Raw genomic sequence first — 21,389 nt, forward strand, 5'->3', positions numbered from 1 at the left:
AATAATAATTAATTAGCTGGGCATTGTGGTCCACACTGTAATCCCAGTTACTTGGGAGGTTGAGACAGGAGAATCGCTTGAACTCGGGAAGCGGAGGCTGAGGTGAGCCACGATCATGCCACTGCACTCCAGCCTGGGTGACAGATCAAGACTGCGTCTCAAAAAATAAATAAATATAATTAAAATTAAAATTAATTAATTAACTAAAAATAAATAAATAATATGAAAATTAGCTGGGTGTGGTGGCAGGCACCTGTAATCCCAGCTACTCCGGAGGCTGAGGCAGGATAATCACTTGAACCCAGGAGACGGAGGTTGCAGTGAGCCGAGATCACGCCACTGCACTCCAGCCTGGGTGACAGCAAGACCCTGTGTCAAATAAATAAAATAAAATAAAATATAAAAGTATCTCTCCACCAGGCATAGAGGCTGACTCCTATAATCCCATCACTTTGGGAGTCCAAAGTGGAAGAATTGCTTGAGGCCAGGAGTTCAAGACTAGCCTGGGCACTGTAGTGAGACCCTGTCTCTATTTTAAAAATACTTCTACATATATATTTAGATATCTGTCTATTGCTTGCCTAACTAGCCTGTTCTGCACCTAGCACAATGGCTCTAGGCATCCTGTCTTTTTTAAATTTATTTTTTATTTTTTGAGATGGGATCTTGCTCTGTTGCCCAGGCTGGAGTACAGTGGCAAGATCTCGGCTCACTGCAACCTCCTCCTCCTGGCTGCAAGCAATTCTCCTGCCTCAGCCTCCACAGTAGCTGGGTTTACAGGCGTGCACCTACTGCGTAGCCATGCCCGGCTAATTTTTGTATTTTTAGTAGAGACTGGGTTTCACTGGGTTTCACCATGTTGGCCAGGCTGGTCTCAAACTCCCGATCTTAGATGATCCACCCGCCTCAGCCTCAGAAAGTGATGGGATTACAGGCATGAGCCACCACGCCAGGCCAGCATCCTCAGTATTGATTCCACACATTATTCCTCCCTCCTGTCTTCCCCCAGGAAACTGAAAGTGGCTCTGTGATGCCAGAATTAAGGATCAGAATCTAGGGGAGTCTCCTACACTTCTGAAGTAGGAGTGAGATGGGGAGGGTTGAGGTAAAATGATTTCCTTAGATAAGAAAAATTGCCTTGTTTCTATTAAGTGCCAAGCTCTTCATACACATTTCACCGAAGCCCCAAGAGGTCAGCCTCATTACTTTTCCTGCATTAACTTGAAACACAGTGACCTCAAGTAACAGGCCCCAGTTCACACAGCCCTTAGGGCCCTCGCCTGGATTCCAATCTTCAGGCTTTGGGAAATGTTTATTGACAAGTAGAGCTGGGTGTGAGTGTTATCAGTAAGCACTTGTTAACTGATTTCTCTCCTTTCAAAGTTCTAAACATTTCCATTATACTTCTAAGGGCTCATTGTTTTGTTAATAAAACAAAAGTCAACACTCATTTGCATCACCGAGAGCGCCTCCTCCTTATTCCCAGTGGGGTTTAGTGAGCAGAAGCTGGTTTTGGGTAAAGAGTTAGGGACTAGAAGATCTCCCCTGATGTGGGCGCCTAACAGAGCTTGACATCTAGTTCTATACATGTTAGTGGTATTATTATTCAGAGTATTTACATAAGAATCACCCTGATAGCTACTGTTTTGTGGACCTCAGTGCTGTGGGAGGCTTTTTCATTTGCAGCAGCTTTTACTCATCACCGCCCAGTGGAGTCCAAGGCTCTTTCCCTTTGTGATAGGTGTGCTTCACTCTCAGGCTCCAAGAGTTTAGGCAACTAGCCTAACATCACAAAGCAAACGGTTAGCAAAGTGTGGGTTTAGGGGCCAGGCGCGGTGGCTTAAGCCATTCATAAGTCTTACCCATCACTGCCCACCACCTTGGGGCCTAACAAAGTACCCATTACGGGCTGGGCGTGGTGGCTCACACCTGTAATTTCAGCACTTTGGGAGATTGAGGCGGACAGATCACCTGAGGTCAGGAGTTAAAGACCAGCCTGGCCAATATGGTGAAACCCTGTCTCTATTAAAAATACAAAAATTAGCTGGGCATGGTGGTGCACACCTGTAATCCCAGCTACTTGGGAGACTGAGGCAGGAGAACCATTTGAGCCCAGGAGACAGAGGTTACGGTGAGCCAAGATCACTCCACTGCACTCCAGCCTGGGCGACAGAGTGGGGAAATTGAGTGAGGCTGGAACTGTGCAGGAATCTGTTAGGCAGACGAAAGAGCATTGTGAGGTCCTCAAGGTGGGCATGTGCTGGGTGAGCTGGAGGCCCTATCAGGAGGCCAGAGGGGCTGGAACAGAGTGAGTGAGAGGGCGAGGGCTGGGAGAGGGGGCCTGGGAGGTAGGCAGGAACCAGATTGTGTTGGGCTTTGCAGGTCTTTGTAAGGACTTGGCTTCTACTGTGAGTGAGATGCTAGCCATTGCAGAATTTGTTTATTTTGGCTGTACTTTTTTCCTTCCTTCTTTCCTTCCTTCCTTCCTTCCTTCTTTCTTTCTTTCTTTTTTTTTTTTTTTTTTTTTTTTTGTTGTTGTTGTTGTTGTTGAGACAGAGTCTTGCTCTGTCGCCCAGGCTGGAGTGCAGTGTGTGCCATCTTGACTCACTGCAACTTTCACCTCCTGGGTTCAAGCGGTTCTTCTGCCTCAGCCTCCAGAGTAGCTGGGACTACAGGCGCACACCACCACACCCAGCTAATTTTTGTATTTTTGTTTTTTAGTAGAGACGGGGTTTCACCATATTGGCCAGGCTGGTCTGGAACTCCTGGCCTTGTGATCTGCTCTTCTCAGTCTCCCAAAGTGTTGGGATTATAGGCGTAAGCCATTGCGCCTGGCCACTTTTTTCCTTTTTTGGGGAGTTTTGAAAGCAGAGGAAGACATCACCTCACTTAGGTTTTTTGTTTTTGTTTTTGTTTTTGTTTTGAGATGGAGTCTAGCTCTTGTCGCCTAGGATGGAGCGCAGTGGTGCGATTTCAGTGCTCACTGCAAGCTCCGCCTCCCGGGTTCACACCATTCTCCTGCCTCAGCCTCCCGAGTAGCTGGGACTATAGGTGCCCGCCACCACGCCTGGCTAATTTTTTGTAATTTTAGTAGAGACGGGGTTTCACCGTTTTGGCCAGGATGGTCTCAATCTCCTGACCTCGTGATCCACCCACCTCAGCCTTCCAAAGTGCTGGGATTACAGGCGTGAGCCACCGCGCCCGGCCTGACTTAGGTTTTAAAAGGACCACACAACTGCAAGGTCTGTGAATTGAGATATCACAACTCCCATGTTACGGGGACATTTCCTATCATTAGCCTGTTCTAACTGGAATATTTAGGGGCCTACCCTGCTTGAAGGAAATCTGATGTGCAAAAATCCGGATAGAACTAACTTTCCCCGAGGGACTGGCGGTCATTGCAAATTGCTCAGTGTAGCAGAGGTAATGTGGTGATCCCAAGCCTCTGGGCCCCACTTTCTTTCCATTGGAAGGACTCATTGCCCCAAAGCCCATCAGCTGCAGCTCCACAGGGGCCTTCTGCTTGCACAGGCACACACAGCCATAAAAAATGGGTGTTTCTGAATGTCTCCAGGATTAGATAATGGCAATGGTTGTACAACCCATCAGCTGCACCTCCAAGAGCGCCTTCTGCTGACACATGCACATGTGGCCATAAAAAAATGGGTGTTTCTGAATGGCTCCAGAATTAGATAATGGCAATGCTTGTACGACTTCGTGAATATACGAAAACCACCAAATGGCACACTTTAAAAGGTACGTTTTATGATATGTGAATTTTATCTCAGCAATAATAATAAAATAATAAAAATACTCCCAGAAATCCTGTTTGTCATAACACAAATGCTGGAAACAACCTAAATGTCTATCCACAGAGATCTGTGTTGTTTTTGGTTTTGTTTTTGAGACGAAGTCTCACTCTGTTGCCCAGGCTGGAGTGCAGTGGCACGATCTCAGCTCACGGCAACCTCTACCTCCCATTTTCAAGCGACCCATGCATCAGCCTCCCAAGTAGCTGGGATCACAGATGTGCACCACCATGCCCGGCTAATTTTTATATTGTTGTAGAGTTGGGGTTTCGTCATGTTGACCAGACTGGTCTTAAATTCCTGATCTCAGGTAATCCGCCTGCCTCGGCCTCCCAAAGTGCTGGGATTACAGGCGTGAGCCACAGCATCTGGCCATGTGTTTGGTTTTGTTTTTACATAAAGACGGGTCTTGAACTCCTGAACTCAAGCGATCCTCCTACCTCAGTTACTGAAGTGCTGGGATTAGAGGCAGGAGCCAATGTGCTCAGCTCCCATCTCTACTTTTAAATAACAAACATATATATGTATAACTTTCATCTTCCTTTCTCTCTCTCTCTCTCTCTCTCTCTCTTGACAAGGTCTTGCTCTGTCGCCCAGGCTGGAGGGCAGTGGTGCCATCATTGCTCACTGTAGCCTCAACTTCCTGCTTCCTGGGCTCAAGTGATCCTCTTGCCCCAGTCTCCCAAGTAGCTGGGACTACAGGTGTGGGCCGACACATCCTAATTTTTGTATTTTTCATAGAGACAGGGTTTTACCATGTTGCTCAGACTGGTCTCGAACTCCGGGCTCAAGCAATACGCCTGCCTCGGCCTGAGTGAAGAAGGGACTGCAGGGTTTCACTGTGTTGCCCAGGCTGGTCTCGAGCTCCTGCACTCTCAGGAAATCCACTCACCTTGGCCTCCCAAAGTGCTAGGATTACAGGCATGGGCCACCGCGCCCGGCCACATATACTAAAACATTATACAGAGGTTAGCATGGCCCCTGAGCAAGGATGACATGCAAATTCATGAAGCTTTCCATATTTTTGTGATTACACAATTGCATGTCTGTATCAAAATGCCTTGCAACACATAAATATATACACTTTCTATGTACCCAGAAAAATTAAAAATGATTTTTTTTTTTCTTTTGAGACGGAGTCTGGCTCTGTTGCCCAGGTTGGAGTGAAATGGCCGATTCTGGCTCACTGCAAACTCCACCTCCCAGTTTCAAGTGATTCTCCTGCCTCAGCCTCCCAAGTAGCTGGGATTACAGGTGCACACCACCACACCTGGCTAATTTTTGTATTTTTATTATAGTAGAGACAGGGTTTCACCATGTTGGCCAGGCTGATCTTGAACTCCTGACTTCAGGTGATCTGCCCACTTCAGCCTCCCAAAGTGCCGAGATTACAGGCATGAGACATCACGCCCAGCCCTTGGAATTCTTTGTCATTAGCTTCTGTAATTGTCCTCTTTCATAGTCCAATGTAAGCTCCAGGATGGCTGGGGTTTGTTTTGTGTACCTCTGTATCACCGGCCGGCCGGATGAAGTCAACAGTGGTTAAAAGAATCAAGGGCAGCTCAGAAACTATATCAAGTGAGGGAAGAGGGAGGTTTCTGACTTGAGTGCTGATGACACAGAGATGGAAACCTGGGGGAAGCAGGGCATCAGATCTCGAAGATGACTTAATTTCTGGGATATCTGAGGTGCTTGGGGAGAGATCTAGGAGAGGTGGGATAGGCATGTCTAGAAAATATTTAACTGTGCAGGGCGTGGTGGCTCATGCCTGTAATCGCGGCATTTTGGGGGGCTGAGGCGGGTGGATCACCTGAGGTCAGGAGTTCGAGACCAGGCTGGCCAACATTTAGTGTGACCCATCTCTACTAAAAATACAAAAAATTAGCCGAGCATGGTGGTGCATGCCTGTAATCCCAGCTACTTGCGAGGCTGAGACAGGAGAATGGCTTGAATCCGGGAGGTGGACGTTGCAGGGACATGAGATTGCGTCATTGCACTCTAGCCTGGGCAACAGAGCAAGACTGTCTCAAAAAAAAAAAAAAAAAAAAAAAAAAAAAAGAGAAAGAAAATATCCTGAGAGTCACTCTCAAATGCCTATAGGGGTCAGAGAGGTAGCCTGAATAGTGACTGTGGTGTACTCCAAGACAACAGAGTGGAGGGAACAGTGGCAATCTGGTGAGAATATGCCCCATCTCAAAGGAAAGAAAGGAAAGCCATGGGAGTAAGCAGGTCTAGTGACCATAGATTTTTGGATTTTTCAAGGGAAGCTGAAAACAAGGACTTCCATGTGAAATCTTGTCTGCAGGCCAACTTTCACCTTCTGGTCACCTGTTTCTGACTTCTGTTGGAGCAATCTAGGCTTGAGCCTTCCCTAGACGTCCTGGGTATGTGTGGTGGTGGCAGGGAATGCTGGCTGCATATTTCCTAAGGCAACAGGTACACTTATGGGCCAGGCACAGTGGCTCACACCTGTAATCCCAGCACTTTCGGAGGCTGAGGCAGGAGGATTGCTTGGGGCCAGGAGTTTGAGACCAGCCTGGGCAACAAGGCAAGAACCCTGTCTCTATAAAAATTTAAAACTAGCCAAGTGCGGTGGCACAGGCTTGTAGTTCCAGCTACTCAGGAGGCTGAGGCAGGAGGATCATTTGGGAATAGGAGTTGGAGGCTGAAGTGATCTGTGATCGCACCACTGCACTCCAGCCTGGTCAACAGAACGAGATTGCCTCAAAAGCAAAACAAATCTGGGTATGGTAGATCACACCTGTAATCCCAGGACTTTGGGAGGCCCAGGGGGTAGATGGCTTGAGTCCAGGAGTTTGAGACCAGCCTGGGCAACATGACAAAATCCTGTTTCTGCAAAAAGTACAAAAATTAGCTGGGCGTGGTGGTGCATGCCTATAGTCCCAGCTACTCAGGAGGCTGAGGCGGGAGGACTGTTTGAGCCCAGAGATGAAGGTTGCAGTGAGCTGAAATCATACTACTACACTCTAGCCTGGGTGATAGAGTGAGACCCTGTTTCAAAAAAGAAAAAAAGCAGGCATACTTAGAATAAGACCATGCAGTTAATTCTATAGGAGCTCAGGTAGGCGCCAGCTGGGGCAGCCCACCTTAGTAGTGACTTGCTTTTTTTTTTTTCTTTTTTTTTTTTTTTTTTTTTAAGACAGAGAGAGTCTCGCCCTGTCAGCCAGGCTGGAGTGCAGTGGCACGATCTCAGCTCACTGCAACCTCCACCTCCCGGATTCAAGTGGTTCTCCTGCTCAGCCTCCTGAATAGCTGGGATTACAGGAGTCAGCCACCATGCCCAGCTTTTTGTATTTTGTAGTAGAGATGGGCTTTCACCATGTTGACCAGGCTGATCTTGAACTCCTGACCTCAGGGATGCACCTACCTCAGCCTCCCAAAGTTCTGGGATTACAGGCGTGAACCACCACGCATGCCCTTACTTCGTGTTTGTGTCACATTTTGTTAAATCTCACATTATCTTGAACTTTTCCATTATTGTATCTGTTACAATGATCTGTGATCTTTGACGTTACTATCGTAATTGCTTCGGGGTGCCACAAACAGTGCCGATGTAAGAGGGCAAACTCAATGAATAAGTGTGTGTTGACTGTTCTCTCTCTCTCTGCTTGGGCCTCCCTCTTCTCAGAGACAATATTCAAACTAGGCCAATTAATAACCCTACAATAATGGCTTCTAAGTGTTCAAGCGAAAGGAGGAGTCAATCAAGGAGGCAAAGTTCCTTGTTGTCAAGAAACTGCTGTCACCCCAGCCTTCAGCGACCACCACCTCAATCAGTCAGCAGCCATCACCAATGAGGCAAGACCCTCCACCAGCAAAAAGATTACGACTTGCAAAAGCTCAGATGATTGTTACCATTTAAAAAATTAAAGTATGTCCCTGTTTTCATAGACATAACACTATTGCTCACTTAGACTGCAGTATTGTGGAACAGGAACTTTTTTTCTTTCCTTTTTTTTTTTTTGAGACGGAGTCTCACTCTGTCACCCAGGCTGGAGTGCAGTGGCGCGATCTCAACTCACTGCAACCTCCACCTCCTGGGTTCAAGTTATTCTCCTGCTTCAGCCTCCTGAGTAGCTGGGACTACAGGCTCACACCACCACGCTTGGCTAATTTTTGTATTTTTGGTGGAGATGGGGTTTCACCATGTTGGCCAGAATGGTCTCGATCTCCTGACCACATTCACCTTAGCCTCCCAAAGTGCTGGGATTACAGGCGTGAGCCACCACGCCCAGTCAGAACCATAACATTTACATGCACCAGGAAATGAAAAAATTCGTGTGCCTCGCTTTGTTGCAGTGGCCTGTAATAGCTAGAAAAAGAACTGGAGGAATTTCCCTGACAATTAACAGTGGTTGCCAGGTGTGGTGGCTCACGCCTGTAATCCCAACACTTTGTGAGGCTGAGGCGGGCAGATCACCTGAGGTTGGGAGTTCGAGACCAGCCTGACCAACATGGAGAAATCCCACTTCTACTAAAAAAAAAAAAATACAAAATTAGCTGGGCATGGTGGCACATGCCTATAATCCCAGCTACTTGGGAGGCTAAGGTAGGAGAATCGCTTGAACCCAGGAGGCAGAGGTTGCGGTGAGCCAAGATCACACCATTGCACTCCAGCCTGGGCAACAAGAACGAAACTCTGTCTCAAAAAAACAAAACAAAACAAAACAGTAGTTATCCTCAAGAGGTAGCAAGAAGTGGGATGATGGGGGCACTTTCCCTCTGTGCTCTGTACTTGTGTGTTTGAATGGTTTTATATGACTATGTATTACTTCACAAGAAACAGAAAAATTTTAAATTATAGATCTTTTTTAACATACTCTGCCTGTGCAGACATGTGCGGGGAAACACATAGGACCTGAAGAATACACACAGAATGACTGACAGTGGTTACCTGGGGGAAGGGGATGGGGCTTGGGAAGGTTGGCAGGTGAAAGAGAAATTTAATGTTTTGCTGAGTGTCTCTTGCTGGGTTGCTTGAGTCCTACATATACTATGTATTCCTGGTTATAGAAAAATAATGTGAAAAACTTCAGTGCCCAACCCTCGAACCCATCCCTCCAGAAGTGGCAGACCAACTCACCCAGGCGGATGGGAGGGAGGAAAACCTTGGCAGGATATGCACAGTACTGTCCTAATCCCTTCCTTACCCCAGGACCCACACACCCCACCCTGGTTCAACCCACCCCACACACACTCAAAGAGGAGCCAGGGGTCTCATTGTAACACTCATTTTTATATAAATATCCGCAAGTCATGTTACAGAATAAGCCCCACCGGGGAAAAAAGTCAACGTTAGGGTTTTGTTAGATTGACCCCTGCCTTCTAGGTTGGGCCCCAGCCTGGAGGCGCCTGCTGCTTTGGGAAGGCTGGGGTTGCTGCCGTGAGGCTGCCGAAGAAGCTGCCTGTGTCGCCCACCCCTGGGCCGACCCCCTTCTTTGGTGTGTGGTACATGGTGACCTTCTCTGGCCACCCTTAGCCTGGGGCAGGGTTTTGGAGAACAGGGTTCAGGGAAGCAGGGCCCAGGAGTCCTGGGGGCACTTGGAAATGGGGTAAGGGGGACTGAGCCATTAAGAAGTGGTGGAGTCTGAGATTTAGAGGCTGAGCCTTTGAGGGTGGGGGCAGAGTGAATGGGAACATGTTGGGGGAACCAGGGCTGTAAGCCAAGCAGGAAGCTTCTGCCCTTCCCTCCAGCCCAGGTCCCCAGGTCCCGCCCCCTGTTGGTCATCTCCTGCTGGCCCCACCTTCCCAGGGAGAAGCCTGACTGTCCCTTCCCGGCTCTTCCCCCTGCAATCTCCCTTCCCCACAGAGAGGCCAGAGGCTAGGAACACAGCACCAGTCTGAGGATTTAATTAACCAGGAAGGGGACTGTTGGGAGGGGCACCCCTGTAAAAATGTACAAAAGGTCTTGGGGCTATGTGAAAGGGGTGATAAATATGTACATGGAACCCCCCTTCCTTAAGCCCCTCCTCCTCCAGCCCTCGGAGGGCATGAGGACTTGGGTGGTAGGTGAAGGGGAGGGGGCACTTTGGCCTCTGGCTTAGTGAGCCCTTGGGGAGACAGGCCCAGGGCCTAGAGGCCCTTAGAGGGGCAAAGGTGCACCTCAGGAGGCCCCATGGCCCCCGAGATGAGCCACACTCCCATGCACACACCCCTCTCCCTCTCTAGAGGCTGACCTCTGCTCTCCCAGTGACCCTACACTCCATGTGATGCTTGGTCTCGTGGGGGTTGAGGCTTCTGTTCCCAGGTTCCATGACCTCAGAGGTGGCTGGTGAGGTTATGACCTTTGCCCTCCAGCCCTGGCTTAAAACCTCAGCCCTAGGACCTGGTTAAAGGAATGGGAGATGGAGCTTCGCCCCGACCCCTCCCCTCCCCTCACCTGTCAGCCCGAGCTGGGCCGGGGCCCCTAGGTGGGGAACTGGGCCGGGGGGCGGGCACAAGCGGAGGTGGTGCCCCCAAAAGGGCTCCTGGTGGGGTCTTGCTGAGAAGGTGAGGGGTGCCTGGGGCCGCAGCAGGTGGCGGTGGAGGAGCCAAGCGGCTGTAGAGCAAGGGGTGAGCAGGTTCCAGACCGTAGAGGCGGGCAGCGGCCACGGCCCCGGGTCCAGTTAGCTCCTCACCCGCCTCATAGAAGCGGGGTGGCCTTGCCAGGCGTGGGGGTGCTGCCAACCAGGTTGGCTCCAGGAAGCCAGCACAGCGATCTGGTGGGCTAGGGCCCAGAAATGGGGGCGGCCGGGGCCTCTCAAACAGCAGGTGAAGGCCCTGGGGCCCAGTGGCTGCTGCGGCGGCGGCGGCAGCGGCGGCGGCAGCAGCAGCGGCGGCGGCAGCGGCAGCCTCCTCCTTCCTCTCTTCCTTTACCCGCACGGATTCCTTGGTTGGCCGAGGACCCTCCTCGCCAGCCCGGGCCTTGGGAGTAGCAGGAGAAACTCGGAGCTGGGGCCGTGAGAAGGGGAGGTCCCTGGAGGGCAGGCGTGGGGAGAGAATGAAGTTCTCCAGAGGCAGCAGAGGCTGAGAGTGGGGCAGGGGGAGGGGCAGGGGCAGGGTGGGCGGGAGGCACACCTGTCCTTCTCCTCCTTGGTAATGGAGGGCTCCCTCCGCTCCACAGGCCGCTCCTTGTCTGAGCCTGGAGTCCGGGCGGCCTCAGGGGGCCGGACCCAGGCAGGAAAGGCCAGAGGACTGCGGTGCAGGCGGCCCCATGGGTCCGGCGGGGAGGCGAAAGCTGGTGGGGCCCCTGGGCTTTCTTTCTGGGCAAAGACGGCGCCGGAGTCTGGGCAGAGGGTGAAGCAAAGAGTGACAGGGGCCAGGAGTGGGAGGCCCCATTCAGGCCTCCTCCCAGACCCCGGTCTGAACTGTCACCCCGCGGCCGCAGTCCCCCAACCCCACCGCACCCACACTCACTGAATGTGGGGCTGCCCAGGCCTCCAAAGGCCCCGTTGGAGAGGGCAGCCAAAGAGGCGAAGCTTGTGGGACGCCCAAAGGGATCTGTGGGAGGAAAGGGGGGTGGTCAGAGCACTGGGCAGCCGGTGCTGAGCAGGCACCAGGCCTGGCTGGGCAGAGGCAGGACCGGTGCCTGGAGTCCTCAGCTGCCTGCTTTCAGCAGCCCTGTGCTGAGCACTTCCTTGGGCCAGGAAGGTATTGAGCTTTGACAAGCACCCTGTCGGTTAACTTCACAAAAAGCCCAAGAGGTGGTTAGGATCATGCCCACTTGAAGATGATGAAACAGGCTCAGAGAGGTGAAATGACTTGCCTGGGGTCATCTAGCTAGGGAGTGGTACCAACCCAGGGCTTCCTTGACATGAAGTCATGCTCTTCTCCCCGACTCCCCAACACCAGCCGCCTGGACCCATCGCAGCAGATCTCCGCTCTGCAGCAAGCCACTCGCCTGAAGACCTTTTTGGCTTCCCCGCAGCCTGACATGCAGGGCCCTTCCCGACCTGACCCTAACTTCATGCATGCGTCACACAGTCAGACAGAACAACTAACCTATCCCACCACTAGAATGTCACCATGTCCCCAGCCAGGAACACCCTTCTTCAAGCCACCAGGCTCAACTCCTCCTTGTCTACCCAAACCCAGGTGAAACCTCCCCAAGAAGCCCGCCAAGATCCTAGGAGTCAGTGGCCATGTTCTCCCCTGGGCCAGCATGGCCTCCCCACCTTCCCCTCCCAGGTGGTGTACTGCCCCTGCCACTGGCTACTGGGAGACAGGGCTCCAGCTGGCAGAGATTGAAGTCGCCCTGCTCTTCCCTACTCATTTTAAAGATGAGGAAATCAAGGCTCAGAGGGGGTAGAGTAACCTGTCCAAGGTCACTAAGCAAGTGGAACCAGGTCTATCCCGCATTCCACCTGCCTGCTGGGTCTGATTTCCATCTCCTGGAAGTCAGGGACAAAGCCTAGGTTGCCCAACACGCCCTTGGCTCTTACCAATGTGGGTGCTGGGGCTCAGGAAGGGTCCATGGGCCCCGGGAGCTGCCGTGAAAGGGTTGGCTGCAGCGTGGACGGCACCTGGGGCAGAGAGGTGGGAGATTCTGATGAGGCTGAGTGGGCACAAGCTGGGCCTTGGGCTACAGACAGGGAACCTCAGGCCCAAGGGGGCTGGCCAGACTCACCAGTCGCAGTGAAGAGGGAGGCCGGGTGGGAGAGCTCCTGCCCAGGGGGCAGGGCCCCATAGGGCCCCGGAAGGCAGGGCAGGAGGTCGTTCCGAAAGTCAAGCTTGTGGGAGTCACCCTGTGTGCGACACAGGGAGAGGGGCAGTACATGAGGAGCCGGTCTGGTCCCCCTCTTGCTCTCCCACGCGTGGTTCCCCTCCAAAGGCTGGCTGGCACCCAGATGGAGCTTGGATGCCTATCTTCTGCCTCTCTTGGAGCCTTCTCTGAGCAGCCTGCTAATGAGCCAGAGAACTAAGGTGCCAGCCATGGAACTGTTCAGCAGTGATGGGGGACAGAAGAAGATGTTTCTGGCCAAGATTCTACTGAGCTCTGTTGAGGGCCAATGCCCAGAGCTCAGTCCTCCCCTGACTCTGATACCCACTCTCCCCAGCCCTCCGGCCCCAGTACCTTCATTTTCTCCTGGTGTCTCAGGATCATGTAAGCCACACGCACGTGCATGGCACACCACTTCCCTGGTTTCTGCCGCCCCAGAAGGATGACCAAAGGGAAAGGGAAGGAAAGAACGTTCACTCATCATCCACTCCAGGCCTAGCTCTGGGCCCAGCCTCGCCACAAAACATCCCTACTCATTGTTCCTACAACCAAGGGATGACTAGGTTCATTTTACAGCCTAGGAAACTGAGGCTCAGAGAGATCAACTGCCTTGCCCAAGGTCCCATGGCCAGTTCCATCTGAGCCCAGGTCTGCGACTTGAAAGCCCTCACTCTCTGCTGTTCCACATCCGGCCGCCTCCATGTTTTGGGCTTCTCACTTATTCCCAAGCAAGACCCCCCTTAACCAAACACCCTAACACCGGCCCCCAGCCTCATGCAGCCTGAGATCCTCACACAACTCACCCTCAAAGGTTGCCGGAAATGGTCGGGGATCTGGGGATGGCAATGGAGAGATGGGAGGCGACTCAGACCCGAGTCTGGGCCAGGTGCCTCACATCTCCACAGCATTCACTCACCCCCCACATGCCTGAGACACTGGGACTCCCTCAAACCCTTCCTGCTCAGGCCCAAACTCCTTTCCCCATCTCTCCCACTCTAGGCATCTCTCCTCCAGCACAAGGTTTCTGAACCAAGCCCCAGGGAGGTGCCCTGCTGGGAGGCTGCGGGTGGTGAGGGGCAGTCAGGACAGGTTTCTCAGAGAAGCTATCCTATTACCAACTTTAGAGTATAGCGGTCTGTTTAAGATTTCTTTAAGAAAAATGCCTTTGAAGGAAGTTGGAAAACCTCTGGCCTAGTCTTTCCTGTAGGAAACTGGTCCTGTGCGTTTCACAATGCTCCTGCAGCCCTGGGGTCTACGCTGCTGCAAGTGCTAAGGGGAGGGAGGGAGGCTCTGGCTCTCCTCGCTTCACCAAGGGGCAGCTTATCTTTTGTTTTCCGAACAGGGCTTCCTAGTATGATGTCATTTGGAAAAAAAGTGTTTTGTGACTTTATTAAAAAGTTTGAAAACCACTACAAAAACCACTGTCCTAATCATCTTATTCCTGGAACAAGCTCATAAAACTCTCATTCCTCATGCCTGGGAAAGCCAGTTACTTACAGAAATTCCCTCTATGAGACACCCAGGAACACCCCTGATTGTGAATTCAAGGGAGGAATCAGTAGTTCACTCTCCTCAAGTCAGTTCTGTTCTCCCCGCAACACACCTTCCAGCTCCCCCAGGACCTGCCCTGGCCCCCTCACCTGTGTCCCCTTCTGGGAGAGCCCGCTCGGCACCGGCCCCAGTCGTGGTGGCAGCTCAGGGTTCGTGCTCTGGGAAAGGGGAGTGGAGGGATGAGAGAGGAGAGCTGGCACCGAGCACAAAGGGGTCCAGAACCAAGCTGGGACACGGGGCAGGGAGGGATCATGGCTTTGGAGAAACCTGGGTGCAGCAGGGCAGGGCAGGAGGATGGGCACGGCTTTGGGGAATGCGAGGAGGGTGCTCGGACACGGCGTGTCTGGGTATGTCAAGATGGGAGGCAGTGGTGGTGTCTGGATTGGGAGCTCACCTTGGGCTGGAAGGCCCCCTGCAGGGAGCCAAAGGAGACGGCCGGCGGGAGGCCCGGAGGCAGCCCGGGCACTGCGGGAGGGAAGGCCGTGTACGGCTGTGGAGAGAAGGGGACTAGTCCAGGTGGGGGTGGAGGCGCAGCCCAAGTCCAGCCTGCCCGTCAGTCCACGGGTCTCCACCGTAAAGCCCCCCAGGGAGCTCTCCCAGGCTCAAGGCTCTTGCTTTTGTACTGAAGACTGGACCCCAGCAGTCAGGGTCACACGCATGGATGCATCCACGCCCACACCACACACCCCACACACACACGCACACTCACATTATGTCGGAAAAGGCCTTCCATCTTTCCTGGATATTTCTCAAACTAGGGGAGAGAAGGGAAGAGTAAGCTGCCAGCCAGGGACCCGGGCCTTCCCCCGGAAGCCATGCCCTCCCCTGAGGCCTCCGAGCCTCATCACCGGCCCAATGAGGAGCTCACCATGTGGGGGCCGTGGGGTGGCAGCAGGCCTGGGGGATAAGGGGTGAAGTGCTGGTGGGTGTGCTGGTGGGTGTGCTGGTGCTGGTGGTTGTGCTGGTGGAACTGGAAGGCCAGGGGCCGGGCCGAGCCCCCTGCCCCCACCACCTCAGGGCCACCCTGGGCATTCAGGTAGCGAGAGTTCAGGTCCTGGCCGATCAGGTCCTGCTCTGTGGGAGGGGACGGGAGAAGGCTTTAATGCTGTCGCCACATCAGCCTCCTTGGGCCCAGGTGACTGCCTTCCCTCTGGCCTCAAGCCACTCCCTCCTCAAGCCCTGCTGTCTGCTGAGGCCGAGGTGCCCCAAAGCCAACTGGGCCCGAGCCCGGGGCCATGGCCCCCCACCCCCCGGCCAGGACCCCAAACTCACCAGAAAGGGCGTTAGCGGCTGAGGCCCCAGGGTGCCCTGGCACCTGCAGCAGGGGTGGGGGTGGGGGCAGGGTGGGGCCAGGGGAGAACAAGGAGGGGTGGTGGGGTGGTGGGGGGGGGGCCGCAGCCCGGGAGGGGGAAAGCTGTGGGTAGACAGAGGCAGGGGCAGTGAGGGCGTTGGGGGCCGGTGGGTGAGCTGCGCGGACGAGGAGGAGGCAGATGAGGAGGAGGAGGACGAAGAGGATGATGAGGGGGGAGGCTGAGCCACGGGAGGGGCCGGGGCCTTGGGGGGCGGCCGTGAAGAGCTGGGGAGAGAAGTGGGGAGATGAGTGAGGGGTTGGGAGGTGCCAGCTCTGACGGGCGGGGGTCAGAAGCCTGGGTGATACTGTGACCCTGGTTCTCCAACACGGGAGGTGGCAGAACCTGGCCCCAGGACCCCCCTCCCCCAGGGAATCCATTCTCAGACTGAGGTGCCTCCCACACCCAGCAACCCCCACTTCTCCCTGTCTAGGTCTCTGCATCCACACAGCTGCCTCTGCCATCTCTGGCCAGATGACTTTCCCTTTCTGACTCAACCACGGCACAGAACAGATCATTCATGTTGACGCTTAATTAGAACAAGCCACCTGGGGTCCCCCACCCTACAACAGTGGAAGCAGCACCACACGGGCCTGGCCTGGGAGTCAGGAGACCTGAATTCTAGGCCCATCTTGCCATGAATGCCTGGGGTGACCTTGAGCAAGTCACTGCTCCTCTCTGAGCCTTAGTTTTCTCAATAACAACAACGATGACAATGACGGTGACAAAAATAATAGAGCATCAATAATGAGTGTCAATAGTTCTTACCCTGTGGCGAGCACCTGCTTTAAAAGCTAATCCAAGTCTCCAACACTCCACGCCACCTTCCCCACTGCTGCCCAGCAGAGTAACCATCTCAACTGCATCACTGGCTTCTTTTAAGAACTCAACTCAATTTCTTCTTTTTTTTTTTTTTTTTTTTTTTTTTTTTTTTTTTTTTTTTAACTTAGCCTCCCCCTAAACACGTATGAAATCAAGGGGCTGAGGCATGATACTTAATTTTCTAAAGCTCAAAAAAGCTAACTCATGACTTTTTTTTAAAGTTTACTCACATAAAACCTGAAATCATCCCATATGTTACTGACACTGAATGTACACGCTTTGGGAAACACTGCATTCACTCGTAGTTAATCCTCACAACAGCTTTAAGATGAAAATAGTATGATTATTCCATTTGACAGAAGGAGGAAATCGAGGCTCAGAGGGGTTAAGTGACTTGTCAAAAATCACACAGCCAGGAAGCGGCAGAGTAAGAATTTGAATCTGGGTCTGACACCAAAGCCAGCGCTCTTAACCATCATGTCAGCATTTCCCAAAGTATGTTCCAAAGAACACTATTCCGAGCAGACTTGCCTGCCTGAAAAAGCCCTCTCACCAGCAAATACAACTGGGAAACAGCACAGCCTGGATTCCCCGGCAGGGGAATGTGTAACGGACTCAAGTAAGTCCTGCGTTCATCTCTTTCTATTTGTTTTTCTCAAAGTTTTCAGCCTCAGAATCCTTTTTCAAGTCATACCCCACAGGTACCATCCTGTGTCCCTGCCACAGAAAGCAAGGGTTGGCACCAAATTGACCAGGCCCTTCCAGACTGCATCAATCCCCCAGACCACTCACCTGCCAGTGCTGAGGTCCAGGCTGCTGCCATAGGGAGAAGTGCGGAGGCCGAAGGGCGAGACCCGAAGCTGCAGCTGGGGCTGGGGTGGGGGTGGCAGACTGGGGGTGGCCGGCAGGGGTGCAGGGGGTGAGACAGGAGGCCGAGCGACCGGTGGAGGCGGTTCCTTTGGGGGGAAAGGCACTAGCAGCGGGTCGGGCCCCGGGGGCTGTTCTTGGCTCCGCTCCAGGCCCGACACTTTAGGGACCACGGAGAGTTTTGCTTCACAGTTCCCATTGAAGGCGCCGTGGGGGCCCGAGGCTGTGGGGCAGGATGGCAGACATGCTCAGTTGAGGCTCATGCTCACCCCACTTCCCTCCCGTGCCTCCAGGCCCCAGACCTTGGGACCAACCTTTGCTGGTTGAGACAGTAAAGGATGGGTCGAGGTCATCATCGGAGACCTGGGGAAGAAGGGCAAGGGATAGGGTTAGGTTGTGGGCAGGCCAGGCCTCCATCCAGGAAGGCCAAATAGCCTCTGGAGGCTGCTAGGAACTGGCGGTAGTAGCAAGTCTGTTCCTTCAGTTTAGCTGAGATCCATCAAAGACTGGGCTCTAGCAGGGCTGAGCTTGGAGAAAGAGCAGAGTGGAGCAGCTGAGCCCAAGAATCCGATAGGCCAGGAGGACTAAATAGAGACAGCGTTGAAGCAGCAGAGAAGCAGGCAAACCAAACCAAAACGTCAGAGGTCACTAGCTGCTGGCCCACAGGCCTCCCTGACTTACAGATACATTTGGGCCACTTAAAACTTTTAGTAAAAGTTTTAAACCAACTGTAGATATTTAAGAATCCGGAGATTCCTCATTAAAACTCAAGCTTGCAGATTCCCTCAAGAATGGCCCCCCGGTTCTTGTAGCAACAGTCAGCCTAAACTAGACAAAGATGGATGAAGCAAATGGACAAGAACCCACTGGTTCACCACAGTCCTATCCAATCAACTTTTGAAATGAAAACAAGACACACATCAGGGAATGCAAATTGAGTTACTTACATGGGCCCAATGGCTACAGCATTCATTTCTAGGACATATTATCTCACAACAAGCAAATCACCCCTAAGGATAAACTCAAATACACCTTCATAAGCTGAGTCCCTACACTGACTACAATGGTTTCTGCTCAGACTTGAATCGACATCTGCATTCTAAGAAGAGGCTGATGACCAGCAGAAGGCCCATCTCAGTGCCACAGCCACTCTGGGTTTCCGTGGAGAACCAGAAGTAGCTCGAGGGCTTTGGAAAGAATAGTATGCTAAAGCATGGACCCTCCATTCCTTGGTCAGCTAGCCCTAGTCACCAAAAGAAAAAATGACGCCATTTACCCTCCCAATCCACCCCCCTTCCTCCCAAAAACCTAATCCTGACTCAACCTAAGCCATGTTTCCCACTCAAGGGAAGGCTGTCTGCTGCACGTAGAAGGCCTTTATGCTGCAGTCCCTTTTACAAGCAGTGACACTGCCCACCCAAGCTCTAGCCCCACTCACCCTCTCGTCCAGATCACTTTCCGCGTCACACTGGGGAGAAGGAAAGACAGAGGTGTCACGAGAGGGAAGAGGCCCAGGGTGGAGTGGGGAGGGGCCAGGACAGGTGGATAGCACTTACTATGTATCCAGCTTCCAGAGAGTGACGGGAGGACGCCTGAGGAAGACCAGAGTCCAGAGGTGAGGGAGGCGGCTGCTGAGGCGGCTGGGAAAGTCGCAGCTCCCAGCAGGGCGCTCACGGGCCTCCAGGATCTACTCTCAGCCTCTCCTTCCAGTTGCTTCTCCCGCCACTGCCCACCCGGGTCCCAGAGCTTTCGCCATTTCCTAAATATGCCGGGTCCTCAAGTCTTCGTGCTCTTGCCCAAAACAACTTTTCCCCATCTTTTTTCTTAGCAAACTTCTGACTATACTTCAGGACCTGACTAAGACATCCTAGGGGGCTTTCCCCAACCACAACTCTCCTCCCATCCCCCAGGCAGCACAAGCGGCTTCCTCATGTGGGTTTCTGTAGCATCTCTCCCCATCTTTGCTTTCTGTAGCTTCTCGAGTTTAGGTCTAGGTGTTTGCTTCCTATTTCTTTCCTGCTGGACTGCCACCACCTCGAGGAAGGGCAGGGACCTTATGACCCAACTAAGTTCCTTTGATGCCTCTCTGAATTATCAAAACGTTTGAAGTAGACACAGAACCAGGCAAAAGTAGGTGCACCTAACTGTAGAAAGGCCTTCGTCAGACCCAGATGAGAGTGAGGGCTCAAATTTTCCCTGCTTGCCTCTTTGCCCTTAGAGACTGGGGTCACTGTTTACAAGGGACAGTGGCGTTGCTGACGAAAAACGGGGCTGTGGGAAATACATTCTGCCTAAAGAGTTTTAAAGGACAAGCTCACCTCTTTTCTTCTCCGCTTATTGGGCCATTTTCTGGCCCGATCCCCAGGGGGCCGGCCAGGCTCCCGATCAGAGCTGTCCCCTGGCTCCCCGGTGGCCCCACTGGAGCCCCCCCTCTTCCGCTTCCCAGAATGCTTCAGCCGATGTTCCAGTCGCTCTGGGGGCTGAAGAGATGCATCCTTCTGTGGAGAAGGATGTGGGGCTGAGGTGGATGGAAAAGGGCAAGCTCCCGACCCCTCTAGGGGTGACCAAGCTGCCTAAGTACCCCTCAGGCCGGGAAACCGGGTCCCCAGAGACAAGCTCTACCTCCTCCCACCCCAGGGCGGGGCAGAGGCCTGGCCAGAGGAGCCGGTTGCTCTGGTTTGGGGTGCCAGCATTCCCCCCTCAACTCCACCCACTCGGGGCACTGCACCCTCCTTGCTGCCCCTCGGAAACCCCCAAAGCCCCCCAGGCCCATTAGGCCCCACCTGCAAGGCCTCGAGGGTGGCGAAGCTGGCGATGGCGAAGCCATCGATCAAGTCCTCCTCCTCCTCTTCCTCCTCCTCAGGCTCCTCCTCGGCTTCTCCGTCGTCTGCGCCCCCCTCCTCCTCCTCCTCCTCCTCCTCCCCGCGGCTGCCCGAGCCGGCAGGCCGCTTCCGAGCTCGGGGTCGCGGGGGTCGAGGTCTCGGACGGGGCCGCCGGCGTCTCGGGCCCCCGGGCCGCTCTCCAGACGAAGCTGACGACCAAGGCCTGGCAGGCGGCGGAGGCGACGACGAGGACGAGGAGCCGCGCGGGGCGGCCAACAGGGCCCGGGGCGCGTCGCCGCCTGGACCTCGGCGGCGCCGCTGCTCCCGGTCTCGGTCTCGGCGCGAGCAGCGCCGCCGCCGCCGCTCCCCCTCCGCTGCCCAGCCCGGGCCCGGGGCCGCGGCCGCTGCCGTCTCCATGGCGACCGCCCTCAGCACCGCATCCGGAGGCTGCGGGGCCCTAAGCGGCCTGTCCGCAGGCCCGGGGTCGCAGGCGCGGCGCTGGCGGCTACACAGGGACGAGAGGGCCACGGCTTCCCCTTTAAAGCCGGATCTGCTGGCCCCAAGCTTGCCCCAAGGCCACGGCCCGGGAAGCCGGCGCCGCCCCCGGGGCGACAAGCCCGAGGGCCCCCCCTGCGGGCTCGGCGGGGCCGCGACGGCGAAAACGGGGCGGCCGTCCCTTTAAGGCGAGGCCTCAAGTTGTCCAGCCCCTGGTCCCTTTAAGACGACCCGACAGTGTCCGGCGGTCTAGTGCGGTGGCCGCCCCCTGCCAGGGGTCGAGGCAAGTCTCCCCGAGGAAGAGGAAGGGCCACCCCTTTAAAAGGGGCAGAAAGCTCGCCCGAAACGCAGACCTCCCCTTTAAAAGTGTCTCAAGTCCTCCGGCTCAAAGAGGCCACCCCTTTAAGGAGGCCAGGGTCCTTCAAACAGCAGGCCGTCCCTTTAAGGGCTCGGAGTTAGTTTCCAGTCCTCCACAAGCGGCCACTTCCCCTTTAAGTTGAATTTAAAAGACTTCTTGCGTGTGGGGGAGGAGGTAAATAAAAACCCCACTCGCCCCAGTTCTCCCAACGGCACAGTTCTCAATTTGTCAGCGTCTATTCGGCGGCTTCCCCTTTAAGGCTGGCGTTGGAGTGCGCCGAGTTCAGTGGCCACCCCTTTAAGGAGATTTAAAGGGGCCTCCTCCGGGCCCAGCTCCTCCAGCCTCCGCCTCCGGTCGCCATGAAAGGCGCGAGGCGGGGCGAGGCCGCGGGGCCAGCCCTCCAAAGCCCCGGATGTGAGGCAACGGTGACGGGTACAGCTCCTCTGTCCGCCGACATAAAAGTCTCTTCCTCCTTTCCTCCGTCTCTGTCCGACTTGGGCCTTAAGGAATCCGGAACGGCCGATGGGCAGCGGGGGACCTCCAGCGCAAACTCCTGTTGTCTCCTTTGGAGTCTTGGGGCGCTTCTCTGCCAGGACT

The 21,389-nt window shown here is 54.1% G+C and overlaps 2 protein-coding genes and 1 non-coding gene across 6 annotated transcripts in view; 2 read left to right on the forward strand and 1 right to left on the reverse strand.

Annotated features, from left to right (window-relative positions):
- LOC126944241 (zinc finger protein 688) overlaps positions 1-21,389 on the forward strand; it is a 437,324-nt gene that overhangs the window by 332,113 nt on the left and 83,822 nt on the right. The gene's annotated exons all lie outside the window — the stretch shown is intronic.
- On the forward strand, positions 4,734-4,835 carry LOC126945194 (U6 spliceosomal RNA). The gene has a single exon (XR_007722359.1). It is a non-coding gene; the product is annotated as a U6 spliceosomal RNA (small nuclear RNA).
- Positions 9,046-20,356, reverse strand: FBRS (fibrosin). The gene is given in 19 exon segments (XM_050773465.1): positions 9,046-10,785; positions 10,887-11,094; positions 11,226-11,309; positions 12,251-12,331; positions 12,436-12,553; positions 12,883-12,954; positions 13,332-13,361; positions 14,169-14,237; positions 14,474-14,569; positions 14,789-14,833; positions 14,948-15,153; positions 15,352-15,469; positions 15,472-15,655; positions 17,043-17,340; positions 17,432-17,480; positions 18,556-18,585; positions 18,674-18,709; positions 19,436-19,615; positions 19,901-20,356. Coding segments are annotated over 19 exon segments (2,940 nt in total). The 3' UTR covers positions 9,046-10,205.

This window comes from Macaca thibetana, chromosome 20, assembly GCF_024542745.1.
Source record: "Macaca thibetana thibetana isolate TM-01 chromosome 20, ASM2454274v1, whole genome shotgun sequence".
Classification (NCBI taxonomy): Eukaryota; Metazoa; Chordata; class Mammalia; order Primates; family Cercopithecidae; genus Macaca; species Macaca thibetana.